We start from the raw sequence: 26,044 nt of genomic DNA, 5'->3' as shown, positions 1-26,044 counted from the left end.
TGCATTCCAAAGTACATAATGACATCACTATTTAACATTCGCGCTTCTATTGGCTAGCGCACCAACACATGAGCTTTAACAACGGGCCGGCCAGCTGACCAATCAGCAGACTGGGCCCTGTGAAAAGAGGTGCTGCGGCACAGGCAGTATGAGCAAAATAAAGAGCTTTCTGAACAATAAAGCATAGAGACATGTCCCAGCAGAGACACTACATACTAATGTCAAACTAAAATGAGTCCTTAAACTACATTGCAGTGAGTTACAAAGCATCTTTTAAATAAGTTAAAAGTTCAACCTTGATATAAAAAGAAACATTCATATATATTTCGGTGCTTCATTTTATTTTGAAAGGAAGAAAATATATAGAATTGGGATATTGAAAGCAGAGAGGAACGTCATGATAGGAACCAAAAAAAGCAACGTAAAAGAAAACCTTATAAAGTACATTTACATTTGTACGCTTTTTAAAAATCATTTTAAAATATGAAGTCTCAATAAATACTTCAATACATTTAGGCATGCGGATATATCTTTACACTTCATTACAGTATTTGATTCATAAAAATGACTTTTTCTTCATTATTGCACTTACGTTGTGATGGGTTCGTCCTAAAACCAGTCACATGCATAAGGTCATGAAAGGTCAAAGGTCAAACTACTGTCATGTTCAGGGTAAGAGAAAATCTACAAGTCTAACAGAAGGGAGTTTCTTTTTCATTAAAAAGCACAAGGGTCCCCAAGCTCAAATAGAAAAGTGACGCAGCAGTGAGAGGGGGTTTCTGTCAGGATAATATCTTCTGCTGTTCTGCTGCACATCATCTACAAAAGGTTTATTAGCTTTAAAGACTTCCGGGAGGAAAGAGAAGCACAGACTGAGCCACGATGTTATCGTGCTGCATGCAAAATGTTCTCAAGTCACAAAGACACTAGGCAACAGTTTGATGTTTGAGTGACAGCTTTCTTGTAGAGTTAAATGAGAAGCTTAGACACCACTCTCATGTTGGTGCGTTAAATATGGAACTGGTGGTTTTTGAAGGAATACACTTCCAACATTAAAACCATCCCATTTGAAGTTTTTGTCCATATAAACTGTCTTTTAGCTCTGGTTTTGGTCTCCACCAGCTCCTCAAATACCGTTAACCAGAAGTACATTTGCAGAACCAATCCGTTCTCCTGTGAAACTGAAAAAATATGGTTTGTAATGACTGCAGATGAAACATGAATCTCAACTTTGTGTCACTTATCCAAGTTATTTGTTTTTTTATAAGCCACATAAACAGCTTTTCTAGAAATTGTGTGCATGTAAATGTTGTCAATAAGGATGCTCCTTAACCAAAAAACACAATTCTACAAGCGTCACAAAAGCTGAGAGTAAGGCTAGCCATTTCCCCAGTACCATCTCCATACTAGATTAACTTATTTAGTAAAGAAACGAGTGGTAGCTTATCGTCTCATTCAACTCTCATCAACAAAGCAACACTTTCAGACATAAGTTAAAACCTTTCTTTAAAATTGAGCCATGGTGCTTAATGAATGACATACGGGAAAGTAAATGTGAGTTTCAGTTAAAGACAGCTTTGACACATGATAAGAGACTGGTATAAAAATCACACACACAACAAACTCAAACAACACAACTCCAGTGAGTGAATTAACTTGGAAAACAAATGAAGGCATTGGAAAGAGAAGAGACTCTCAGGTTATTAAAAAGACGGTCAAATAAATAGAAACATGACATATGATCTGAATGTTTCGGTGCATCTGTCACCAGCAGAGGGCGATGAAGCCTCAGCTGAACTAGTTCTTGTCGACGGTTTTCATTTTCTGTATTTCTGCGTCATGGATCCAAACTAGAATGACTTTCTTCTTAGTTTGCTATACATGCGTTTGAAATTCAAGTAGGGGGTGTGCTTTTGACCAGCTTTTCCCCATGGATCAACTTGACCCTTAATATTTATCTGCACGTAGGTTCCTTTATGAATTGTAAGTTGATAAAATAGGGCCACAACTGAAAGCAATTCAGTTTAAAGTGTCATAAACAGAGAAAAGCAGCACATTGTAACATTGGAAAAGCTACAAGCAGAGAATAAATGGCATTTTTGCTTCATGACTCAAACTATTAACCTATTGTTTAAATAATTGCAGATTGTTTTTCTGCTGAATACTTTTACCTGCTATTATAATCTTTAAAGAGTAGAGGTCCATGAAGTAGGACTTGTATCTACTTCTAAATAAACTATTTCACTTTCCTTTTGGTCGTGTGTATTTGGGTCTTGCAGAGTAATTCAGCGGTAATGTATTGTTACAGAGGAGGATCACAATGGAGGTATTCTTCAAGTGTGAAAATCCTCTTCAGATATTTAAATATCACACCCATCCATCCATTTTCAATCTCAAGAGTGACAGCAAATTCAGCCGATCACAGAAAGCGACCAAAGCTAGATTCAAGTAATCGTTATATTTTAAATTGGTGCTGAATATATATTATATTTGATATATTTAGTCAAAAAATACTGACCCGGTCATGATGGCATCCTTGGATAAGAAGAAGCAGGGGATGCACAAGTCAACAGATGCTTGTTTGTGTATTTATCTAAACCTACTAAACCGGCTATTTATCTAATAATATCTCCACTGTTCCAAGTTTCCTTTTTATTTCTGAGCCAGCTGAGCTTCTTAAAGTCTGCAGATTAACTCTTTCATAATCTGCAGCAGCATCAAACACAGCATGTTTAACTAGATCAGCTGTTTTCAAAGTGACAATAATAAAGTATATGTTAAATATTTATAGATTTTTTCACTTCTATTATTAGAACGATGCTATAAGTATTGGAATTGCATTTCCCATGGAGCCTTAGGGCGGATAAGTCAGTGACAACTGAACATTGCAATGATTCTCAGTTCTGAACTGAGCATCTTATGAATTACGTTGAAGTTTTTGTTTGATACCCTTCCTCCAAACTCCCTTGCTCTTGTTATATCACATTTTACCCTCAATGTAACTTTGTCCATGTATTCATCTATTATTTCACAAAGTTTGACATGTTTTTTGAGTTCCTCTTGACAACATGATGTCCCGAGCTAGCAAACAAAAGTATAAATGTAACATTTTTGGGAAATACCTTTCTTTAAACGGTTTTTGCTGAGCTAAAGCTAGCAGCAATCCCTTCTAAATGTCAAACGTTGTCCTTGAAAAGGAGTGGGAGCTTTTTTATGTTGCATACACATTTAGGCATTTGTATTCACTGGAGTATACAGTACAAATGGTTGGATGTAAAAGTGTACAGCACATATTCATAGAAGAGTCAGAATGCTTACTGTGTTGGCGTGAGAAAACGTGTAAAACTAAATACTCACTTCCTAAAACAAACCCATCACAGCAAGCTACAGTAGGACTCTGACGCGTAGACTGGCAGCATGAGAGGTTAGAGGTTGTATCCTCGCCAAGAACGCCACAGCAACGACATAGAAAACAAAGATTAGTGGTCCATCTTTACAAACGACACACAGAAGTATGAATAAAAAAACACACACATTACTGAGCGGTTTTCTGATATAAAAAAAGCAAGGGTTTTTGTTCAAATTGCACCAAGGTATCTCCAGGTGATTTAACCCTGGTTTGTCCGCTTGTTTTTTCTTCATTTTGGCTCCACATATCCACACTAGAGGAGGTAAAAAACGTCCAATAAGCCAATCTAGATTTCCCAGTCAGTGCACGGGAGGCCTTCATCCTCGGACTCGGACTCCGGTGAGGCCTCTTTGATTCTCCGCAGCGCCTCGTGGATGCTGCGGGTCAGAGCGTCGGCGGAGTGTGTGAAGCTCTTGGCTTGCCTATGCTGCTCCGGCCGCGTCAGCACCTTCTTCAGCCGGACGCCCTGCCGGATCTGAGCCAGGATGTTGTTGCTGTCGTCGTCCGGGTCAGGGCCCAACACTCGCAGCTCCGCCTTCCTCAGGTGGAAACAGCCCCGCTTCAGAGAGTTCAGCACCTCGTCCATGGGGGAGCTCGCTGCACAACACACACGGATAACACAGTTAGAACTTCCTAACACACAAAGAGTACTTTATTAGCGGCTTAACAATGAACAAAGTATGATGGAAACACAGTAAGGACAATACAGTTATTTATGATGTCATTACTACTACATGAATAAGTGGTAAGATCACTAGGGTCAAAAAGTATAAATGAATGAATAATAATAATAATATTTTTTAATTCAGCTTCTTCAATAGACACCGTAGGACACCCTTAATCCTTCCTTTGAATAGTTTGTATCTTTTCGGACTTGAATCCTTATAGTTTTCTTTTTATTCAGTTTTTTCATTCAACTATCTTTTAATGTATTTGATTAGGTGTTTTTTTAAATATTTGTAGATAAACACAACTTGATTAAAAGCACTTTAAACCACAGTGTATGTATGACAGCTGGTCTACAGATAAATACTATCATTGTTATTTATTTTGATACAATCGCTTTTTTCAGCAACAGTCATTCACTGTATTTTTCACAATAAAATGACTTCTCTTATGTCAGTTTTCATTGTAAGCTAGAGCCTTTTTATAAATCTTTCTTTGTTATAATAAATGTCTCAAGAATGCTGATTAAGTAACAATGTGTCTCCTTCTCACCTCTCCACTGCGTCGAGTCCAGCGAGGCGGTCTTCTTCAGCTTCTTCCTCGCCGTCTGCAGCTGACTGCTGTCGAAGAACCGAGGGGAAAACGGAGCCAGCGGCAGAGACTCAGACTTGCGTTCGTGGTGCCGCACTGGGCTGGGTTTTATCTCCCTGCCCTCACCCTGCTGCTGCTCCTCTGGGGGAGGAGGTGGAGGAGGAAGTGGGGGAGGTGGAGGAGGAGGACCCAGTGAATGAAAAGGTGGGGAAGCAGAGAGCGGAGGCAGCGAGAGGAACGGAGGCGAGGCAAGGTTGCCGAGTTGAATTGTTGGTAGAGAGACGCTGTCGCAGCTGCAGGAGTCGGGGGGAGGAGGAGCGGAGAGTTGTGGGAGATCGCAGCAGTCTGTTTGGACGCTGGCTGAGTGAGTGCTGGCCGGCGGCCCTGCTTTCCTCCGGCTGTGAGGCTGAAACTGATGCAGCCGGCTCGACTTCAGGGTCACCTGGCCCGGATAACGCTGAGGTGGAGAGACAACAAAAAAAAGTTAGACACAAGATCAGTCCGAGGAAGTTACGATCACAAGATGGAAAAAACTTCAAATGCAGAGGACAAATTTCACTGTGTGTGTGCTCTGCTGTGTGACCAATAAAGAGGCTTTCATCCTCCGATTCTTCTTGTGTGACGATGTTTAAAAAAATGTTTGGTGTGGGTGTAAATAACTGAATAGCTGCGTATCTAATGTGTAGCGCGGGTGTCAATAGCATTGTTAGCTACAGACACCCGGGTGCAAATAGGATTGTTGCAAATATTGTTGTTGATTTTTTACACCTGGGTGCAAATAGCATTGTTGACTTTACGATTTTTGGGGGTGGGTGTAAATAGGCGAATAGATGCCGTGTGACACATGGCAGCTACTTGGAGTCATGACCGAACCTCAAAAGGGTTCACCTCACAACGTTCCAGAGGCGCAAAACCTCTTTAATAATGACTCGGTATCAGTGTGTTTAGCTGGGGTGCAAATAACATTGTTAGCTACGGACACCCGGGTGCAAATAGCATCTGCCATATTATAATTATTATTCCAGGCTACTATAACACTGGTCACGGAAGCGGATCTCACCTGTTTCAGGCTGCGGAGTCTGTCCAGAGTCCTCTGTCTGTCCTGACTCACTCTGGCGTTCCTCTTGGCATCATCTTCCTCAGCTTCACCTCCCTTTATAGGAAGTGACAGAGAAGATCTGATGTAGTAAAGTGTGATTGCTTGGTGTGGCATGTTTGCCTGCATAAAGTGGTTCATTTAGGTTGATTTATTTGTGGTATGAAAGCAAAGCATGCAGCATTAGAGGATCAGTGTGAGGATTTTTGCTGATTAATCAGAAATAAGGTAGTCGCAGCCATTTCTTGCAATTTAGGCCATGTGCTGGTTTGGTTTGACACATAACTCTCCATAACGACAGGGTTACCCACTTGAAGGTGTGCCTTAACTTTTGATGGGCTTGTCTTGAGTTGATGACATTTATAAGCAGATAGTTGATCCATGGAGGACACAAGTGGTCAAAACAGCTGTAAAAACAGCATTGTAACCACATTTTTTCTCCAATAGATTCTACTTGCCGCGCTAAAACTGGTAAAGGAAACTGAGATAAACACAACATAGTTTGGCCTGTAGCGGCACAAATTGCCAATGAAAAAAAAAAGCACCATTTGTGTTCTACTCCCTGTGGTTTGGCAGTTCCTTTTTAATAACCCACAATAACTCCTAATAAAATGACACAGCAATATATAGGAATAACATTTTTAAACCGCAGTTAACTTTTATGAAGGAGACAGTGTTCTATTTATGCCGTGTGTTTTTTCACAACGAATGGCTAGTATCTATTTCCTACACCAAAACCTTATAGAAATAAATACGAAAACGACTTGATATTGTGCCTACATCCCATCAGGTGCACAGATTGATAAATATTGAGTCTTACCTCTTGCAGTGAGTGTGGGGAATCATCATGGCTGCCTCGCTGTTGTATCTTCTGGTTGTGATTGACAATACAGATTTCCTATTCAAGACAGAGAAGCACATAAATGATGCCCTAATCCAACCTGTTCGGATAAATCACTTTCCAGCAGCCACAACTTACAGCTATAAACTCTAGCTGTGCTTACCTTCTTGTTTTTGAGGTAGACTTTCTTTGCGGTGATGCGGCCCCTGCGGGCCTCCAGCTGCCGGGTCCTTTGCTGCAGGACGCTCAGTTCTTCATCTCGGAGGGGGGACGGTGGGGTGGTGGGATCTTCATCACCCTTCATGGCATCGGGGCTCTCAAAGGCATCGTAGTACACCACCTCATCCTGTCGCTCTGATACCACATTAGAACATTTTTAATGTTTTAGTAAATACTGCTAATGCAGGTTGTACGTTTATTAAGATGGTATAAAACACTTGAACAGTTATCACGCGTTAACAAACACCAGCTCATTTATCTATGAGCTACAGTACATGAAGATCAACACAGAACATCTGAATAAAATAACATCAACTTAACTTTAATTTCGCCTGTTGTATTAATCAGGCTTTACATTTTTGTCCATGCAGACATTTGACATTAACACTTTAGTCTGTCACACCACGCTTTACAAAGCCCTTAAATCCCAGAGCAGATGCTCACCTGTCATCTGCCTGCGCAGACTCTGCAGCTGAGCGTTGAGCAGCAGCTCCTCGCAGCGCAGCACCTCCGCACCGATATCGTACAGCTGCAGCTGCAGCTCATAGTACAGCGCCTCCAACTGGTCCACTCGCAGCATGGCGTCATCTCCATCCTGCAGACTCTGCATCTACAAGTCACAGCACAACACAAAATTACATCACTCTTCCACCACGGACCAGAGGGCATTCGCCTCAGGCTTCAGCAGCACTTCCTGTATTCCATCTGATTTTAACAACCAGACACAGTCTTTCTGTTCCGTCTCTTTTTAAGTGCTGTCCTGCACCACCACAGCATTCAACAGGTACTTTCCAAAATGTATTTACACAAGTAAGGCAAGTATTTGACCCCAACAGTCAGTCCTATGAGTCATTTCCCTGCTGTACACCAGGATGTTAGTCACTCCATTACAGGATGTCTGAGCCATGAGGTCATTTCACTAACATGTCCCTTATCTGCCTTTTTTCCTTCTCCCTCATCTTCTCTTTATCCAATTGTTTGTGTCACTCACTCATGTCATTGTCAAACACATTTACTTTAGTACAGAAGTTAGGGTAAGGGTTAACTTTCAAAGTTCTTGTACCCGAGTTTTATGCTAATTTCTACCTCTCCTCCACTCCTACATATATTGTCCCACACAGAGTTGCTTTGCAGATTCAGACTAATAAAACTACATTTAAATCAACTGTTGATCTTTTATGAGAGGAGCATCAGTGGGTGTGTCATGCTATCTTTACCTCCTCCTTCAGGCCGTGTTTCCTCTGTTCCAGGCAGATCTCCTTCGCCCTCATCAGCTGCAGAGTTTCTTTGGAAACGGCGTACTGCAGCCGCTCCATTCGGTCCACCGCTGCTGCCCATGCCGACTTTCCAAACTTCTTCTGGTCAGCACGCATCCGCTCAAACAAAGCTGCAACACATATTATATAATTGTCAGAAATGTGCTAAAGCTATGATTAATTGTTGATATTCCATTAGATGATTGACATGAATTAAATGTGGACTATTTTCCTGATTGATGAATCTTTTGGAGTTTTCTGGTTTTCACAGACAAACAAGAGATTTAAGTTGAAACTTTTCACTTAAATGTATTTATTTCTAATTTTATAGACTGCCGATTAATCAACAAACATGAAAGTGATAAACAGATTAATCAAAAAGTAAAATAGTTAGTAGATGGCCTATAATGGGCACTAAAGCAGTGATTTAGGTGTGTGCATGGGTGCGTTGAATCGAGGTAAGTGGAGCCCGTTCTTGCCTGAACCGAAATCAGGTTACATACTTCAGAGCAGTTCATAGCTGAGAGGTTTTGAGGATTAAAATACTTTTGGATGAAGGGGGGGGGGGGGGCTTGGTATGTGAAAGGTTGGAGATCTGAGAAAGGGACTGTTGGTTTTAAATCATCCCTATATGGAGTGTTAACTGAGCTTTGTCATGGAGTAAACACATAACACCAAGGTTCAAAGGTCACAGTGAGAGAAAAGCTGCTTTAAAAGAAAGGAAAAGCCTCCTTTCACGTTTACCTTTCTGTGCGCGAGTCGTGGTTTCAAAAAACTTGACAGTCAGGTCCTGTATGGAGAGAATGGCGGCATGAGCTTTCTTCTGCCACTCCTCGTCCTCTTTCGTCAGACCCTCCACCCGACGAGGACCCAGGCGCTCCGTCTCCAGAGAGATCTGATGGGGTCAGAGCAGGTCGGTCAGGCAGGTTAAACATAGCACCAGCACAGATAACAACGTTCAGACAGTGCAGGCCAAGGGTTTCATAAAGGTTGTCACTCTGTCCCAAACATATTACCATTAGTATTTACTTTGTAAACATTTAACACTCTTGTTGATGTTTTCTTCTTTGACTCTACTTGGATGTTTCAGATGTATAATGTTGCTATGGCTTCAGTGAGTTAGCTGTGCTTTTTTTAGCCCATATCTTTGTTTATATTTGGCAAATCGGCATCAATATAAGCCTGTCGAATGATCTATTAACAGTTTCCATTTGCAGTGTACATATCCAGACGACTACCAATAAGCGATTGTGATATTAAAGAAAACTCAGTCAAGTTCAGGGGTGCCTTTTTTTCTATGACTTCTGGATGTATTGTGAAATTAAAACTTGAAATGACATAATTATTATGATGATAAAGTCAAACTAGAGCTTAAATGACTGATTGTGTATGTGTGAACAGAGTTATGACTCCGCAAAAGAGTAATATGATGGTGCTACTTGCAGGAATCTGGATTTGAAATGCCTTTGTTAGCTATGTGTCAAAGAGGGTGTGATGCCCCTGTGGGTTTATCTGGAGAGGGTACAGGGCACCTGGGCCCGGTGCCCTGTAGCTACTTAAAGTCTCCCTGCCACACTAATTCTCATCTATGCTTTTCTCTGCTCCTTCCTGTAGGCACCCGGTTTTGGGTTTAGTATGCGGTTACTTTAGTTGTTCTAATTTGTACATCTCAACACCCACACACATATATGTCCATGCAACCCTCACCCTGCATTTACACTACTGATACCACCGACGTCCACACCTCATCCTTTACTCATTTTTACATTTCTTTAATTTGGTTAATTTGACTTACTTAAATAAACATCTTTTGTTACCATTGATATGGTGTGTCTCCCCTTTGTTGTGGCCTTTTGAGCCAGGTCATAACAAGACAAAGTACATTTAACTTCCAGTTGTTTTTAAAACACCAGCATGTTCCTTTCACCTCACACACACACACCTCTCTCCCTCCATGATTTAACTCCCCCCTATAAGCCCGTGGTACTGCAGTGATCTGTAATACCAGTAGGTTACAGCAGATGGGGGTAATGACGATGTCTGGCAGCCTGTCCATGTTTATGTTTAGAGGGACACTAACCCAGTGTCCTACTGGGCTGGTGGAACAATAAATAACGAACAAAAAGCTCTGAAAACAAAACAAGCAAATCTCGGAACATGTTTTTATGGGGTTCATATCCCATGGCACAACATCACATGTGAACCAGAGTTCACTTTTCAGCTCATGTGAGAAAAAGTGAGAAATGGAAAAAGCAGTGCCACGTGGAGTCTTGTCAAACCCCTCCTCCTGAGAGAAGACCACATGGAACAAAATGTACACACACATTAACTCCATGTGAGGGCCTCATGCACACACACACTTATGTATTAATGTCTCAATGTAAAACAGATGTGTGTAGGTGCTTAAAAATAAACACCAACAAACCTCAAACGCCTTGATTTACATAGGCCATCATACTCAGTGTTTCGTGTGTGTGTGTGTGTGTGTGTGTGTGTGTGTGTGTGTGTGTGTGTGTGTGTGTGTGTGTGTGTGTGTGTGTGTGTGTGTGTGTGTGTGTGTGTGTGTGTGTGTGTGTGTGTGTGAGGCACAAGAACAGGGAGTGGCTTTGGGGTGAAACTGCGAGTGAATGGGGGAGGAGAGACTACGTCAGACAAGAAAGGAAAACACAGAAAAGATGAAATCACTTCGGCAATGAGGGAATATTAACTCAAACACAAAGAGTGATCTCATTGATCAGGCATCCTTTAACAGTAAGGATACAGTACCAACATGTGAACATGTGTGAAGAGAAGAGCAGGCCCAACACTTACAGAGCAACAAAAGGCTGGGGAGTTTGTCTTCACCAGTCAGTCAGACCTGCTGACATGTCCCCCTGCCTGGGGCATTTATAAGCATCTGTCGTTTAACACCTGTGCACGTTGTTTTTGACAAAGTAAAGGAAAACATCAATGTATCACGTTGTCCCTTTAACTGTCAGTCTGTTGGACTGGTTTTATGAAAAGCAAAAGGCATTGACACAACACACATCTGTTTGTTCTTGTTATTCTGATGAATGTTCGATAGTTTATTGAAGCACAACATGGCAGATATTCAAATTGAGTTGTTTTTTTTAACTTTATTGTTAATTTAAGCCCTTAACAGATCTGAAACCCTTTACCTTATAGTTTTAATATGTCCGTCTCATATCTAAATTAGCAACCTTTAGACTTTTCAATCCACAGCGAAGTCTGTTAACAAACAGGCAGCAGCACACTGTGATTTATGCAAAGAGAGAAGACATGATTAAAGTATCTTATTTGAAAACTCTATTTATTAAAAAGAGCCAATACCAATTCATTAAAGGAGCTCCATCTTCTTCTATCTCTAGCTCACAAGACCCCGTTCAAAATTCCCTCACAGATGAAGTATTGCTCTTTCATAATACTATCAGTCTAACAATGACTAACTTCTTCCCCAACAACCTTGCGCCAAGAACATATTATTTAACTTCCAAGGCATCAAAACGCAGAGATATAATGCAATATTTGTTGTGCAAGAGTGAGCAGGTCTGACCTGAAGCTGATCTGCTAAAAAGGCAAAGTGAAATATTTTTATGAAGAATAGACGGTACATTTTGGCTGGGGGAGAATACATATTAAGCCAGACTGAATAAAAGAGAGGATGATAAAAGCCTCAGAACAACAAAGTGTTAACACCACTCATTCATCACTTCTCATAATGACAGTGTGAGACAGAGTGCACAGATACGGTCAACGAGAACACTACTGTACACTTAATGTTGGTTTGTCAAACATACTTCAAATGCTATTCTATTCGACACCCAGAGCTACCAACTTTTTTTACAATGCTTCTAGTTTGCAAATAAAAGCAGCCAGGAAGTGATGGGGGAAGATTTCTCTGTGATGGATTTCCTTTGACACCTCTGGTTGACAGCTGATGGTAACAAAACACAGATGTGTCAAACTCAGGGAAATAGAAGTGTTCCCGTGACCAGTTCCCGTGGTCCCAGGATTACAGCATAGATACCGTAATGGTGGGGCCTAATCTCATTTGGTTAAAATAGTCTCAGATATAGGCTTTGTTTATCAGCCAGCTGTGGAGGATGGGTGGATGTATCACTGGTGAGCTCAACAAACAAAATGGTTAGGATGATGGACAGCAGAAGATTAAATATGAAAAGTCCAAACCAACAATGGAGTATTGTGTGTATATTATAAGCCTGATACATCTTCTTCCTCTGTGCCATAGAGTTCCATTGTTGTCCAAAAACTATTAAACTCACATCACTGACCCACATTGTTTTTAAAAAAGGTGACATATTACTTTATAATTAACACACTGTATATTATTTAACCAATCCAAAACACTGACCAGAAAACCAAATCTGGATTAATCCACTTCTGAAAATAGTTCCCTGTAAATCCACAAATGTATTCTATGTGAGTAAAGCTGGTCAGCTGTTTAAGGAAACAAGTAAGCATTTTAAGAGATTGACATGTGGAGTCAGACTGTCTATTTGTGAGCTAGTTTAGATGTACATGTCTTTAGTGGAAAATATTGACTTATTGGTCTCTTTCAAGGGATCTGTTGACAAAAACTAAAAAACAAGTCAAATGTGATCACCAGTGGATACATGACAAACGTATTAAAATGATCAACAACAATCGTTAACAGCGATCTTTGAGGAAAACATGATTAATTATTATACACTATATACTCTCAACATTCAGACTAATTATTTATTTAAAATCATGCCATGGAGTTGCTCAATTTGCATAATATCTTTCCAAATTTGTGTAAGATTTGCCTGTTAGCTAAAAGGTAAACACAGCAGGTGTATAAGTAACCGCCCCATGACGACCGTTGCCATGTAATAATGCAGTCGAAACAGTAACTGGAGCTCACTGCGCTACAAAAGTATAACAAACCCCATTTTTAATTCATGTCTGCCCTCTGACCTTCTGGGCCACAGGACACTGACACTGCAGTCCTGCAACATGCATTAAGGCCGTCCAACAATGCCCCATTCAACAAAATACTTGACACCTTTTGTTGTGGATTCATTCAGGTGAGCATTCACTCACTGCTCCATCTGCTCTTTCATTCAATGATTCAGTCGAGCTTAGATGTCAACTACTCAGCGGAGAACAAAGAGTTAACAACGCCGAGAAGAGATACCGCTGAATATTTACTGTGGACCTACAACAATACCTCCATTAAACATTGAGTCCGTCCACAGAAATGTAACTATATTGACTATTGATCATTTCTAAGCAACATTCTCAAGATCCTGCAGCTCATTTATGAGGATATGCTGCTTTTCTCTATTTAAGCGATAACACACTCATTTTAAAGAATCGGAGGATGAAACCCTCTTCATTAGTCACATACATTCACACACAGTGAAATTGGTCCTCTGCATTTAACCCATCCTAGTACTAGGAGCAGTGGGCAGCTATCGTGCAGCGCCCGGGGAGCAATGGGGAAGGGGGGATTGGAGGTGTCCGGTGCCTTGCTTAAGGGCACCACAGCAGGGCCTAGGAGGTGAACTGGGACCTCTCCAAGTAGCAGTCCACCTTCCATATTTCAAGTCTGTTCGGGGACTTGAACCGGCGACCCTACGATTCCCATTCCAAGCCCCTACTGACTGAGCCACTGCTGGACAACAGCACTTTCTTAAGAATAAAATGGAAAAAAGATCCCATAGAAAAATGTGTGATAGTTCATTTATATTCAATAGCAAATTGAATATCTTTAGGATTTGAACTTTTATCTATTTTCTTGTCATTTTTGGGATTATTTTTTGGGGGGAAAACAATAAAGTTCTACAATATTAACAACAACAATAATAATAGCCCTAATAGATGGATTGATAGATAGAAGTATACTTTATTTTTCCCAAAATTGGGAAACTATTGTTCCAGCAGCATAACACGAGTCAAAAATGTTTTATTTTATTTGAAATGAGCAGCTAGTATACATAGGGAGGAATACATCTACATTTGAAAACTACCATGAGCAGCAAGTTTATACAAATTCAAAGAGCATGGAAGTAATACACAACATAAACAAATACATTGAGTACTCTACAATGTACAGCCTCACTATAGGCTACAGGAATATAGAAATATACTATAGAAACATAACAGCATGTGATTGAATATAACCCTAATGTACTGTTAAACTCAGTCTGAGAAAGACAAGGACAGCACTAAAATCAACACAAACAACGCAGAACTCCTTCTCTACAACATTTGCTCTCCTGTTTGACCTCTGGATTTTATTGCACTTTGTTGAGGCTTTACAACAGCAATCACAAATGTCCATGTGTATTCAAACCTGCAGATGAAGGAGAGCTTGTAATTCCTATCAACTCACTGATACTCAGTTGCTCTGGAGCTTTTCACCTCACCTTTGTGACATTAAGTCTGATGCAAACTGCATGTAAATTAAAGTACCTGACCCTCTCTACTTCCCTTTCTTCTTTCTCATGAAGCATGGGATTTCTCAGTCTCCTGACTCATCAGTTTGGGAGAAACCATACAACACTGGCATGAAGGATTCATTTGCATACAGCTTTGTTTTCAGCAGTTGGATCGCCCTGAGGGGAGCAGGTGTTGGAACTGAAAACTTAAGCAATGTGAGGAGTTCAGCTTCTCAGTAGGCGCCACAAAGAACGACAGCAAAACCAAATGGTTGGGGGAAGGTACACCTCGGGTCTTCAGGTGAATTGGACTTCAACCATCTGTTGGGGGACTCCCAAGATACCTAGGTCTCAATATCCTGACGTTTGGCCTCCAGTCAGCTCCAAAAAATCGGTATACTACAATCCCATGATGCAACTTAAAAGTATTTTACCTCTCTGCCTCCTAAATGCCCTCTTTTTTCAAATATTACACCTCTAGTTTGAAAGGGACGGCTATATAAAGGAAATGGATCTCTTGTAGGTTTTCTACAAACTATGAATATATTTCTGATACATCTTCAACAATATCAGTAATAGTATTAATCTAACAAGATATTGCAGGATTAGTCAATTGTCAAATCCTCTTTTCTTTTGGTCTTCTACGATGCAATTTGATTTCAACCTGGGCTTTGGAAATCCTAAGGGACTTATATCAATACTACTTTATAGTACAAAAGATTAACTGATTAATTGACAATATTCTGCAGATTTATTCATGATCCAAGTTTTTATTGGTAGCAGTCAGTTCAGTTAGCTGATGCATTTTTTTCCCCATGAAGAGACACGCACAAACAATGTCTCTTTCTTAAAGACATGCACATAAATCTTTAGTTTAACTTCTTAATTAAGCTTAAATCATTCCATAAAACAGACACTGTGTTTTTTTTAACCATGTCACTCAAAAAAAAAGAAGTGGTAAATAGTTTGTTGGGGAGTTCTTTAAACATTGGATGAATGTACATGGGGCTCTGGTAGGTATTTGGGGCAGCTGGACGGTGTATGTGAAAAAAACCACTGTGTCCATACTGTAGTAATGAGAACCAGGTCACCCAGTGCAACAGTGAGGCTCATTGTAGTGTTTCTTGTAGTTTTGGGACAATAATGGAACTCTATGGCACACAGGAAGAAGATACAGAGGCTTGAAGACACACGCAATACCTTTTGGTTGGAACAATTTGGACTTTCAAATATCACTAGACTGATGTTTTAATAGAAAGGTGATTCTTAAATGTTGGTGATTCAGTGAAAGGCCTTATTTAGATCAGCATCCGCCCAAGAACTGTAATCCCATCATACTGTAACTAACACTCATAAAACACACCAACAGTCACTTGTGTTAGTTAGTGACACAATGCTGGATGAGCATGCGGTGTAAGGAATGTAGAGGGGTGAGAGAGTTTCTGAAGGGAGAGACAGCACGGGTCCAGTTCAACAGCATTCAATACTTTGTAACATAATATCAGCGGCTGCACAGTCCACTCAAACTCAAGCTGCATTTCCTCCCTAACGAGATGCAGACGTTCAGCTCATGTTATTTACACTGCTGGATAGATCTGTTATTCCTGTCTCTGCACCACTCACTTTCTCCCCTCGTGGGATTTTTGTATCACAATGGTTTGGACTCCTCTTGAACTTCTGGGGAATGGACACACCTTTACACAGTCAGTGGTTAGTTGAATTACAAAGGCTGTGGCAGAAAATATCCCTATACTACGGAGCATCTGTGGAGGAATAGATCGCCAGGAAATCTCAAAATCGTAAGCAGCTTGGGAGGCTTCAAGCTGGCGTTTAAGAATTGGCTCAGAGGATATTCACAGTGGGATGTTTTGTCCGATAACAGGTGGTATTCTGCTTTTATTTTACTGGCTGTGTATTGTTGTACAGTGAATACGTTGTTGAATTATTGAGGAGGAATTGGTGATGAATGTATAACATAGTATTCTATTTGATTTTATGTACTTACAAAATAAATAAATGATTGAATGTTTTTCCTGGTGTCCTTCTTGGCATGTCAGATCTACGGTGTTGACTCCTCACCTTCCTGCTTATACTTTTATGCAAGCACACCCTTTTAAATAATTGTCCAGTTTCACATATATTATCTCACTGGCCTGGCTGAACCGGTGATTTTTTGTATTTTTGTGGAATTGTCTAATAAAGTAAATCCACCAAGCTATCACTACTTTTATTCATTTACTTCAGTTCTTTATAATGGCCTCACAATGGAATGGAAGAAAACAGTCTCCAAGGTGTCATGTACATTACTTTCTTTTAAAGATCCAACAGGGCAAAAACTAAATAATTAAATCACAGACATGCAATTTAACCACTGTTAATCATTGGAACTTAATATTTACATGGGCAGTTAATGGGTTGGCTTGTTAGAGGAATAATGAGAGGAATATTCAGATTTTAAAAGCTAGAATTGTAGAACTTTTGTCCCCTCAAAATAATACAATCATTAATTAATGAATAAGTTCATTATTAATAGGACAGGTGCCTGCTGCTCATCTTTAAGCAACAGGAGGTGATTCAGTCCTCAATAAGTCAAGTCTGAACACACAGACGTAAAGCACACATTTTTATAATCAGCATGACTCACTCACTATTCTGAGAACAGCATCATCTCGGATGTGCATCACAAACAAACATCTAAAAAAATCCCCTCAGAAAGCACAGAATCCTGCAGAACATTATATTTCAATTTCACTGAAAAATGGCTATGATTGGGACGTGTACTTTGCCTTAAGGAATCCCTGCTATGATATCAGACGGCATACATTAAACATCCACAAGTAATGCAAGCAGCAGCAAACTGTACATCTGCAAAGGCAGTAGCTGTAGCTTTGTTGTTGTATTTTTGTTTATTTTAATGTGTCATTTTGATGTGTAAATTCAGAATTCCTTCGCTGCTGTTGTTCAATACAATCAAATGGATTTGGTTATGAATTACTCACTCAGATGTATACAACATCTTCCTGCTGAGCTGTTAAACTAGTTCAGTGAGTGTGAAGGACCCTGGCCTATTGACCCAAACCATGCATGTGTTAAGACCGAACCCAGCTCAATGCTACAGTAGAGATTACCTTGAGGATTTACTTCCCTTTTCAAGCCTCTAATAAGGAAAAACAACAACGATTGAGCGGTGAAAGAGTGTGGAAAACAGGAGAGTGTGCTGAGGCTGCAGAATCACTGAGTGGTTTAGTGGCTGCTGTAATAATACTTATGCTGGTTGTTAAGCCGCTCTGGGTGGAGGGAAAAAAGCCTCTCTGGCTGATCCTCTGACTTGCGAAGCCCCCGGATGAAAATCTACAGGGTAGCACAGAGCGGCTACATCATCATCATCATCGGCACATGTATCCTCAGCAACCAATGTCATTACAGTGGGCTTAGTGGGCTCGATGAAGGACAGTACTGTGCAGCGGTGCTTGTATCCAGCACTAACCTTGGCTCTTAAAACCTCAAGAACAGCAGTATAACTGGTGCAGTCAAAGGGTGTTCCAGGACAGACCAGCTAGCCTGCTACAGTGAGGTCGAAACCTACTTAAATGAAGCCCCAAAACAGATGGCATTTGTATCTGCGTGTGTGTGCTTGGGTGTATTACCTTAATCTGCTGTCTGCGCAGCATCGCCAGTTCCCTCATGTCCCTGAAAGGCTGCAGCAGGTAGTGGTAGAGCTGCGTTGTTGCCTCCAGCAGCTCTCCATACGCCTCGTCCTCCTCTGGGTACACCTGCAGCAGCTCCACCATGCTGTCCATGGCTTTGTGTTTATCCAGCACCTGGGACAAAAATAAGAGGAGAAAAGATGTAGCGGTGAAAATTGGTGCAGAGGCACACATGTAACAACATATTCTTCTCTGACTTTAAAGGGCAAATCGGGTTATTTTTAGATGTTTTATAGTCTATAAAGCCCATCCAAAAACTATGAATAATGATGCGTTAGTACATCTCGTGAAACAACTTCCCTGATGATCATAATTGCCGACTTTAACAGGCTTTGGGATCTCAAATGTGACTATTTGCTATTTTTATGAGGCTTAATTTGATGGAAACTCAATATTTTTAGTTTTGGACTCTTTGTTGGGCTTTGTTTACAATTTATAAACCAAATGATTTATCTGGAAAGTAATCTGCAATTAGAACAATAATACAAATCTTTAGTTTCCCCTAGCTTTAGAAATCTTGAACAGGAGTTTTTTATAGGATTCGTTGACGAAAGAAAACAAATCCACCAAAAATGTCCCTTTTAACGAATCCAGCTAAGAAGAACTGTATTGAGAAAAAGAGATACTTTTGAAGTATTACCACAACATACTGCCAGGTTCGGAGCAATAAGCCTTTTTCATAGAACTCGTTTTAAATAAGACCATGGTTGTGACGCTAGCTTTGCTGATTCCATATAGGAAACTGCATTTTGTAAAGTGTGAGGTGATTCTACTCCATGATTACAATGGGTAGTAAACAAAGCATTTTCAGAACTGCATTAAAAAATCCAAAACTAAGTGAGTTCCTCTGTAAAGATGCGTGTGGTCAGATGCTATAAAATATATTGTTGAGTATAGTACAATAAGAATAAATTGGCCCCAACTGTTGCTTATCCGTACCATATGTCCAGCTTATCCACAGACTGCTCATTGTTCGAGAGATAAACGCTGCTATCAAAACCGCTATTGTACACATAAATACAATTCATCTCCAGCCTTTAGAAACCAGTAGCTCCGATTCATACAGCACAATACTCCTCCTTCACTTCTGCCTCAGATAATATTGAAATGTGCCACCACCCAGTCTTCGACCAAAGCGCTGGATAAAGTGCTCTTCTCTCTGCAAGGAGCTATAGATATGAATAGAGACTCTTATATTAACTCCAGGCTGCTTTCACGTTGGGGAAAGACACTGCACGATTCAGCTCGAACACTGCGCCTACTGTTTACCTTGGGCCTGCGTCTCCGTGGTAACCACTGGCCAGCCCGTACACCGCCTCCCTGACCCTGCAGTCCCTGATAGCCCGGAAAACCCATGTCCTGCCTGCACTCAAGCTTTCACTGATGAAGTTTCATTTGCTATTTAACTTATAAGCCTTTAAAAGAAACAAGTGCTGGAATAAAGGGTCTCTTGACACTGGATGTTCTATTACTACTTCCTTTGAAAGACAGCTGTTTCTTTTACTTCCTGCTTTAGCTTTATTTATATAGACAAATCTATTTGCTGATGATGAAAGGATTGAAGCCAGAGGGCCTGTGAGTGTGAGCTAATGAGCCCGCACTTCTAAAAGCCAGCAGGTGTCTTAATTAGAGACAAAACAATTAACTGAATAATTGATGAGATGATTGACAGTACAAGCAATTTGTAGCTATTAATTATTTATATCGTTTAAGTATTTTTAAACCAAAGATACCAAACAGGCCCCTCCTCACAGCTTCCCAATCTTTAGGGATGTATGCGATGTTTCGTTGATACGAGTGTACACCAATTATCTTTTGGTTTTGGGGTAAATCTCAGACAAGATATGCAGGTATCTTTGGGCTTCACAAAATTGTAAAGGAGCCATTTTAAATTACATTTTGACTTCCAGTTTTTTCACTTTTAATCGATCATTCAAAGAACCTTTAGCTGCAGTCCTAATTTAAACTTTGATTGATTTTGCCTCATGTGACAGTAAACGGGTCAATGAAGTGGAGTCATAAATTGACTTTCAGTGAAGTTATGTCCTATATCATACCACGTTATAATTGGTCAAAAGTAATTATTCCAAGCAGATAATATTAAGGTAATGTACACCGTATATACAGTATGTTGTCAAGATATTGAAATATAAGTGGAGACCAACTGCACAACCCATAGCCCCCAATTAAAAATGAATAGAGTTCTCGCCGCCATCCAAAATGTTCATCTAGAGTCAAATGCCGCATTCAGACCCTTTGACAGGTATCTCTTCACACCGCCAATGTATAATTCTGAGTCTCATACCTGGTTTAAAATAAATATATAGTATATTCTTTCTGTTGATGCATCAAAAACACTGCTTTCTGTTTTCCAAACAAACCTGACTACACCTAAGAAAAGTGACAGAGGTAAAAGGTCAAGTACAAGATAAATGCACTTAATTCTCTTCCAACTAATTTGAAAAAGGTCATTAAAATATACATGAGCATGTGAGTATACACAATGTACATCATTTTCAAAAAGCAGACCTAAGTGCAGTGAGTACGTAGTTACAGGAGTGATATGAGCTCTATCATCAGGACTACCTAACTTTTCCAGTTTGTAAGTTCTCCATTTTTCGCTGTCTTGCTGGAGTAATCTCTGCCCTTCAATTTAAATGCCTCACAGAAGGAACAGCTCTCGACTTTAAACCGAGCAGACGTTGTTTAATAGCTCTTTAATTAACCTGAATGCTATATTAAGAAGACATAATTGCAAAATGGGTCTAAGGAAAACAACAAACAAAGCCCAACTTTAATCATGCAATGTAAACACACTTAGCTGAAATCCAACAAAGCCACAGTATGGCAAAGTAATCCCACTAATGCAGCTATTGTGCACAGTCACCATGACTAAAACAATAACTAACACAATATCACTTACAGGTGTACATAACCTGCCTATTATACTTTGTGTGAGTAAGTCAGTGTTAATTGAGTTAGGATATAAATGTAAGTGCATTAGAGCTCAAAACATTTCTTGACCAATCAATTACTCAGAAAATTAAAAAGCAATCATTTTGATTTTCATCCTTTTTCAAACAAGAATGCCAAATATTCTTTGCTTCTAGCTTTTCAAATATATACAATAGCTTTTATTGTCATTTATGAAAAGTAACTTTAGGTCTGGGGAGTTGATTGCACAGAACAAGACATGGGTCAACTTAAGGGCGGGAAACTAATCAGCAGAGAAATGTATCAGGTTTACATTATACTCAAGTCTATGTTTAATGCCAAACAATGACTGTGTTTACATGGACATCAATAACTGTTTATGATCTGGTTTATTTGAGCACCTGTTTATGTGTTTGCTAATGTAAAACAATATCCTGGACATAACCAGGAAAAGCCTCCTGAACAGGTGATTCATGTCCCCGTTAATGCACTTGCTGTAGAGTAAGGCATTAAGCCTGCTTTGAGCACGCTGTTTAACTTTAACCACCCCTCAATACAAAGTGAGTTTATTGTTTAAACCAACCTTATGCTTTTTACATTATCACACAAAAACAAGGTAAAGTCACTTTAAGCTTGCAATTTGTCAGGTTAATTCTCTGGTCAATGATTGGCCAATTCATGCCTTCCATCCGTGTATTTGTTGGCATATTTGGCCCAGTTATCTTTACAAACCTGACTGAGATTGGGGCTGCATCATGTGATTAAAAGGCACAACTGTGAATCTCCAGCTGCTCCCTTCACCACATCCCAAAAAATTAATTTGGTCCATGCAATAAACACAGCACTGTTGATTACCTGAGAATTATTTGCTTTGTTTATCTATACATGTAGATGTGTTGAACAAAAACATGGTTGGTTGGGCATATTTTTTGACCAACCAAAAGTCCAAAACCAGAACAATTTATAGTAACATACAAATTATCATATTAGAGAATCTGTAGCTAGAAAATGTTATTTAAATTCATAACATTATCATAAAAGTTGGAGACACAGTTTCTGTCCATCTACTTAAGGTTTAAACTGCTCAATCATTTCAGTTTTACTGCTGACTATCACTTGGACCTCCCTTATCATCCTTGTTTTGACACATTTTAACAGCAACACAGAAAGTCATCCCTCACTTGCAACAGAGAATCAATGAAACTCTTACATAACCGTAAGATCCATCAGATTTTAGAGCTTCAACAATTAGTCGATTCATTGATTGATGGAAAATCTGTGGGAACAGTTTGCTGGCAATGGCATACTTGATCTTTCATTTAGTAAGCAGAGCCTATGTGTAATAAAATATTGACTTCCTGGTTGGGCTAAACCATAACTCAGCCGTTTGTGTGTCATTCAGTTCAACAAAACAGGTGAAAGTGTGTTTATTTGAACTGCTAGTGGATATTTACCGTGGTGAGAAGTACAAACTTTTAATCAAGCATGTTCAAAAAGTACTTGTGTTTTCGCTGAGTATTTCTAAAACATGCAACTTTAATTGTCTGACAGCAAATGTTCTTATCCCTTCTGCCCCATGAAAGGCATTTATGTCAAGCCTTGTTGATTTTGAAAGGATGTATAAAAGTGAAGGATCAAGTGTTCCTTAACATGTTAAGAAAATGTCCTATTTCTGCAGATAAATACACTTAAAACACCTTTTGGATGAGCTGTAAAAACAAATGTCACAAAGTTAAAAAAAAAGTACAAACACAAATATTTACTAAAGTAGCTGATCTCAATGCTTTCATCACCACTTCCACATTCCCTACCGACTTAAATGAAGACATATGTTAGCTTCTTACATGCTTTTTTAGCTAAAAACACAACTTCAGCTGTCTGGAAACAATCTCAACAGCTGTGGTGACACATCGTTTCTGTAACTCCACCTCCAATTGTTCTCCTATTTTTTCTAGTAGACTCCCTTTAAATTGTTCAGCCAACTAGAGTGTGATGTCTGGCCAGAGCAGATCATATTACAGGGCCTATGAACGTGCAGCAACAGATGGTAGATCACAGGGGGGACAAAAGAAGAGGAGGAGAATAAGCAGACCATGAGGCACAATTATGCTCTGAAAACTACATGTTCTTTGGAGTCTGTGGTTGTTCTAAAAAAAATACCTTCCCTTGTAATATCAGGCTGGCTTTAATGAGTGTAAAAATGTGCTCTTATAAACACACAAAGTACAAACAGATTCATATCACAACTGCATGTCATTCAAATGTGGTGGACGAAGTACTCAGATCTTTTTCACTATGTAGAAAAAATTCTGTTACAAAAAGTGGGAAGGTTTTAGCTTTAGAAATCTAACTTTTTTCTAAATAATCAGCTCATATCAGAATAATAAATGTCATAAGGCTGAATTATAACAATTGTGTTCATCACCTTAAATGTTGCAGCTGGTGAAGGAGGAGCTTATTTAACGGTTTACTGCCAGGTAGCTTGTGAATGTCAACATGGGATTATTATCTTCAACCATAATAAATAATTACTTGATGATTTTGTGTATTACTAAACAGAATATTCAAGTTTTAACATAATGTAGAGGGGGGTATTTGGACCTGACTTTATTATAAAAAGAAATTGAAGAGCAGTACATGTACATGTGAATTCTCCTCTTGCATACATATTTTGGCCCCCTCCAGGCTATCTTCTATTATAAATCTGAATATTCAAGTAATTAAAGTTGTAAAGTAATTTAGGGGAGTAAAAAAACAGGAATAGTTTTGATCTGACTTGCAGTTGAGTAGAAGTAAGTAGGAGAAAATGGAAACACAAGTAAAGAACAAGTATTTCAAACGTGAACTTACGAACAGTAAAAGTGCATTAAAGAATGTGTGAACTCACCTCTTGCATGCGTCTTTTGGCCCTCTCAAGAGCATCTTCATAGCCTTTCTGCCTCAGCTCGCTCAGGCTCTCGTAGTACTCCTCCGTGTCTTCGCTCTCGGAGAAAAGTACCTCTGATAGGATCTTCCAACCGCAGGTGTCCAGAGCATGACCGAGGTACACCTGTAGCTGGTAGCACAGGGCGTCTGTCTCCCGCTGGGACACACCTGGGGCTCCGAATATCACCGACCACACACCGGATTGCTCCTCAGGAAAGGAGGGTAAACACGGCTCCAGGTCCGAGTTGACGGCGGTCAGCTGGAGGTGGGCAGCCCTCAGGTCCTGGAAGGAGAACAGCCCGGCCCAGCTGAAGTCCTCGCGGCCGCTACTCTCACCCTCCCCTATGTCAGCATCATCCGGAGAAAGCGGGACATCCACGGGGTCCAGGATTTCGATATCTATTACTTTCGGTGTCACAATATCCCAGGACCCTAGAGTGGGACTGACACACTCGGATGTCTTTGAACAGACGGGACTTAAAGCGTTTTTGTCAGTAATAACAGTCTTCGTTTTGGGTAAGGAGTGTGGTCTTACTTTACCCGCTTGGCACGCTTCATCTTTCTTACTTTTTGTGTGTTTCTCTGCCACGGAAGTACTGGGGGCAGGAAGGTCCATGAAAGGGTCCAGAAGCACGGTACTCCGCCTCTGGACGGTTCTGTTGTGGCAGGTTATGGCGAACTTTCCCTCGATGTCGTTCCAGGCCACAATAAAGATGAATTTATGCCTCTCTTTTTCGTCGAAGACTCTCGGTCTGACGGACACCCACTCGGACTCCAAGTTATCCTCCATCGTGAATGACATCTCATGCAGCCAGTGTAAAAAAAGAGATTAGCTAAAAAATAAAAATAAAAATAACCTAATGTCGACGCTAACAGTTAGCTTACGTTAGCTGGAAAAGTGAGATTTGACGCAGGTAAAGCGAATCATCCAACTAGCTAAATTAAGACGGGAAACAAAGGCTGTCCAGCTTTGTTTACCCGCTGCCAGCTGCGTGTGAGCTGGAAAAAACACCGCAGCTAACGTCGTTATCCCTCCACACGGCCGGATTTGGGATCCAGACATTAAATAAGTTCAAGCGGCCGTACGAGCTCGGACACAGCGGCGCAAACGACGGAGGAAAGTCGGATCCATAATGTCCGTTGTTGTCATGACACCACCTGCCCGTTTCTCGGCGATAACTAACCGTTGCTCTTTGTCCGCTTGCAGACAATGCGGTCGCGCGACGGTGTCACGTGTGAGCTTCTGTTTACAAGCAAGTCAAGGTGCGTGGGTGCGTGCGTGTTGTCAAATCCGGGGAGGGATTTAAATGCAGCACCCCCTCCCCCCTTCTCAGTGTTGCGTTCAAGTTTCATGATGTGAATGGCAAATTATACTATTGGAGAAAGCTGCCACTGTAATGATGAAATGAACGTGATGAAACAATAATACTGTTTTACAATATAGTATAATCAGTATTGGATAGTAACAAAGTACATTTACTTTAGTCCTGTACTTAAATTCAATTTTGAGGTACTTGTACTTTACCTGAGTCTTCTCAGGTTATGCTACTTTAAACTTCTGCTCCATTACATTTTAGGTAGCCAATATTCTACTTTTTACTCCACTTCACACGATTTGACAGCTTTTGTTACTAGTCACTTTTTAGATTTAGAATATTAGCTAGTTTATAATACAAATCAATGATTAAATAAACTTTGACACATATTTATAGGTTGAGATATCCATCAGCAGCATATAACATTGTTCCAGTTAGCTGTACATTTACCAGTTGTGATAAAAACACATCAATACAATATTCACAATAATAACTCAACACATTTACAAGGAGTACTGTTACTTTTGGTATTTTAAGTATATTTTGAGGCAGATACTTTTGGACTTTAACTCAAGTACAATTTTCAATGCAGGACTTTTACTTAAGTACTTTTAATATGTAGTATTGCTACTTTTACTTAAGTAACAAATCTGAGTACG

The 26,044-nt window shown here is 40.0% G+C and overlaps 1 protein-coding gene across 1 annotated transcript; it reads right to left on the bottom strand.

Annotated features, from left to right (window-relative positions):
* Positions 1-320: 320 nt before the first annotated feature.
* On the bottom strand, positions 321-25,312 carry jmy (junction mediating and regulatory protein, p53 cofactor). The gene is made up of 10 exons (XM_063889667.1): positions 24,032-25,312; positions 18,151-18,324; positions 8,823-8,973; positions 8,040-8,209; positions 7,267-7,432; positions 6,767-6,957; positions 6,583-6,660; positions 5,727-5,819; positions 4,628-5,123; positions 321-4,006 (listed from the first exon to the last, which is right to left on the bottom strand). Exons 1-10 carry the CDS (start codon positions 24,869-24,871, stop codon positions 3,696-3,698), a joined length of 2,670 nt encoding a protein of 889 aa, XP_063745737.1. The 5' UTR covers positions 24,872-25,312; the 3' UTR covers positions 321-3,695.
* Between the last annotated feature and the right edge of the window lie 732 nt (positions 25,313-26,044).

The sequence above is a fragment of the Eleginops maclovinus genome, chromosome 8, assembly GCF_036324505.1.
Source record: "Eleginops maclovinus isolate JMC-PN-2008 ecotype Puerto Natales chromosome 8, JC_Emac_rtc_rv5, whole genome shotgun sequence".
Classification (NCBI taxonomy): domain Eukaryota; kingdom Metazoa; phylum Chordata; class Actinopteri; order Perciformes; family Eleginopidae; genus Eleginops; species Eleginops maclovinus.
Note: the sequence above shows the minus strand (reverse complement) of the source record. Positions and strands in the feature narration are given on the sequence as shown.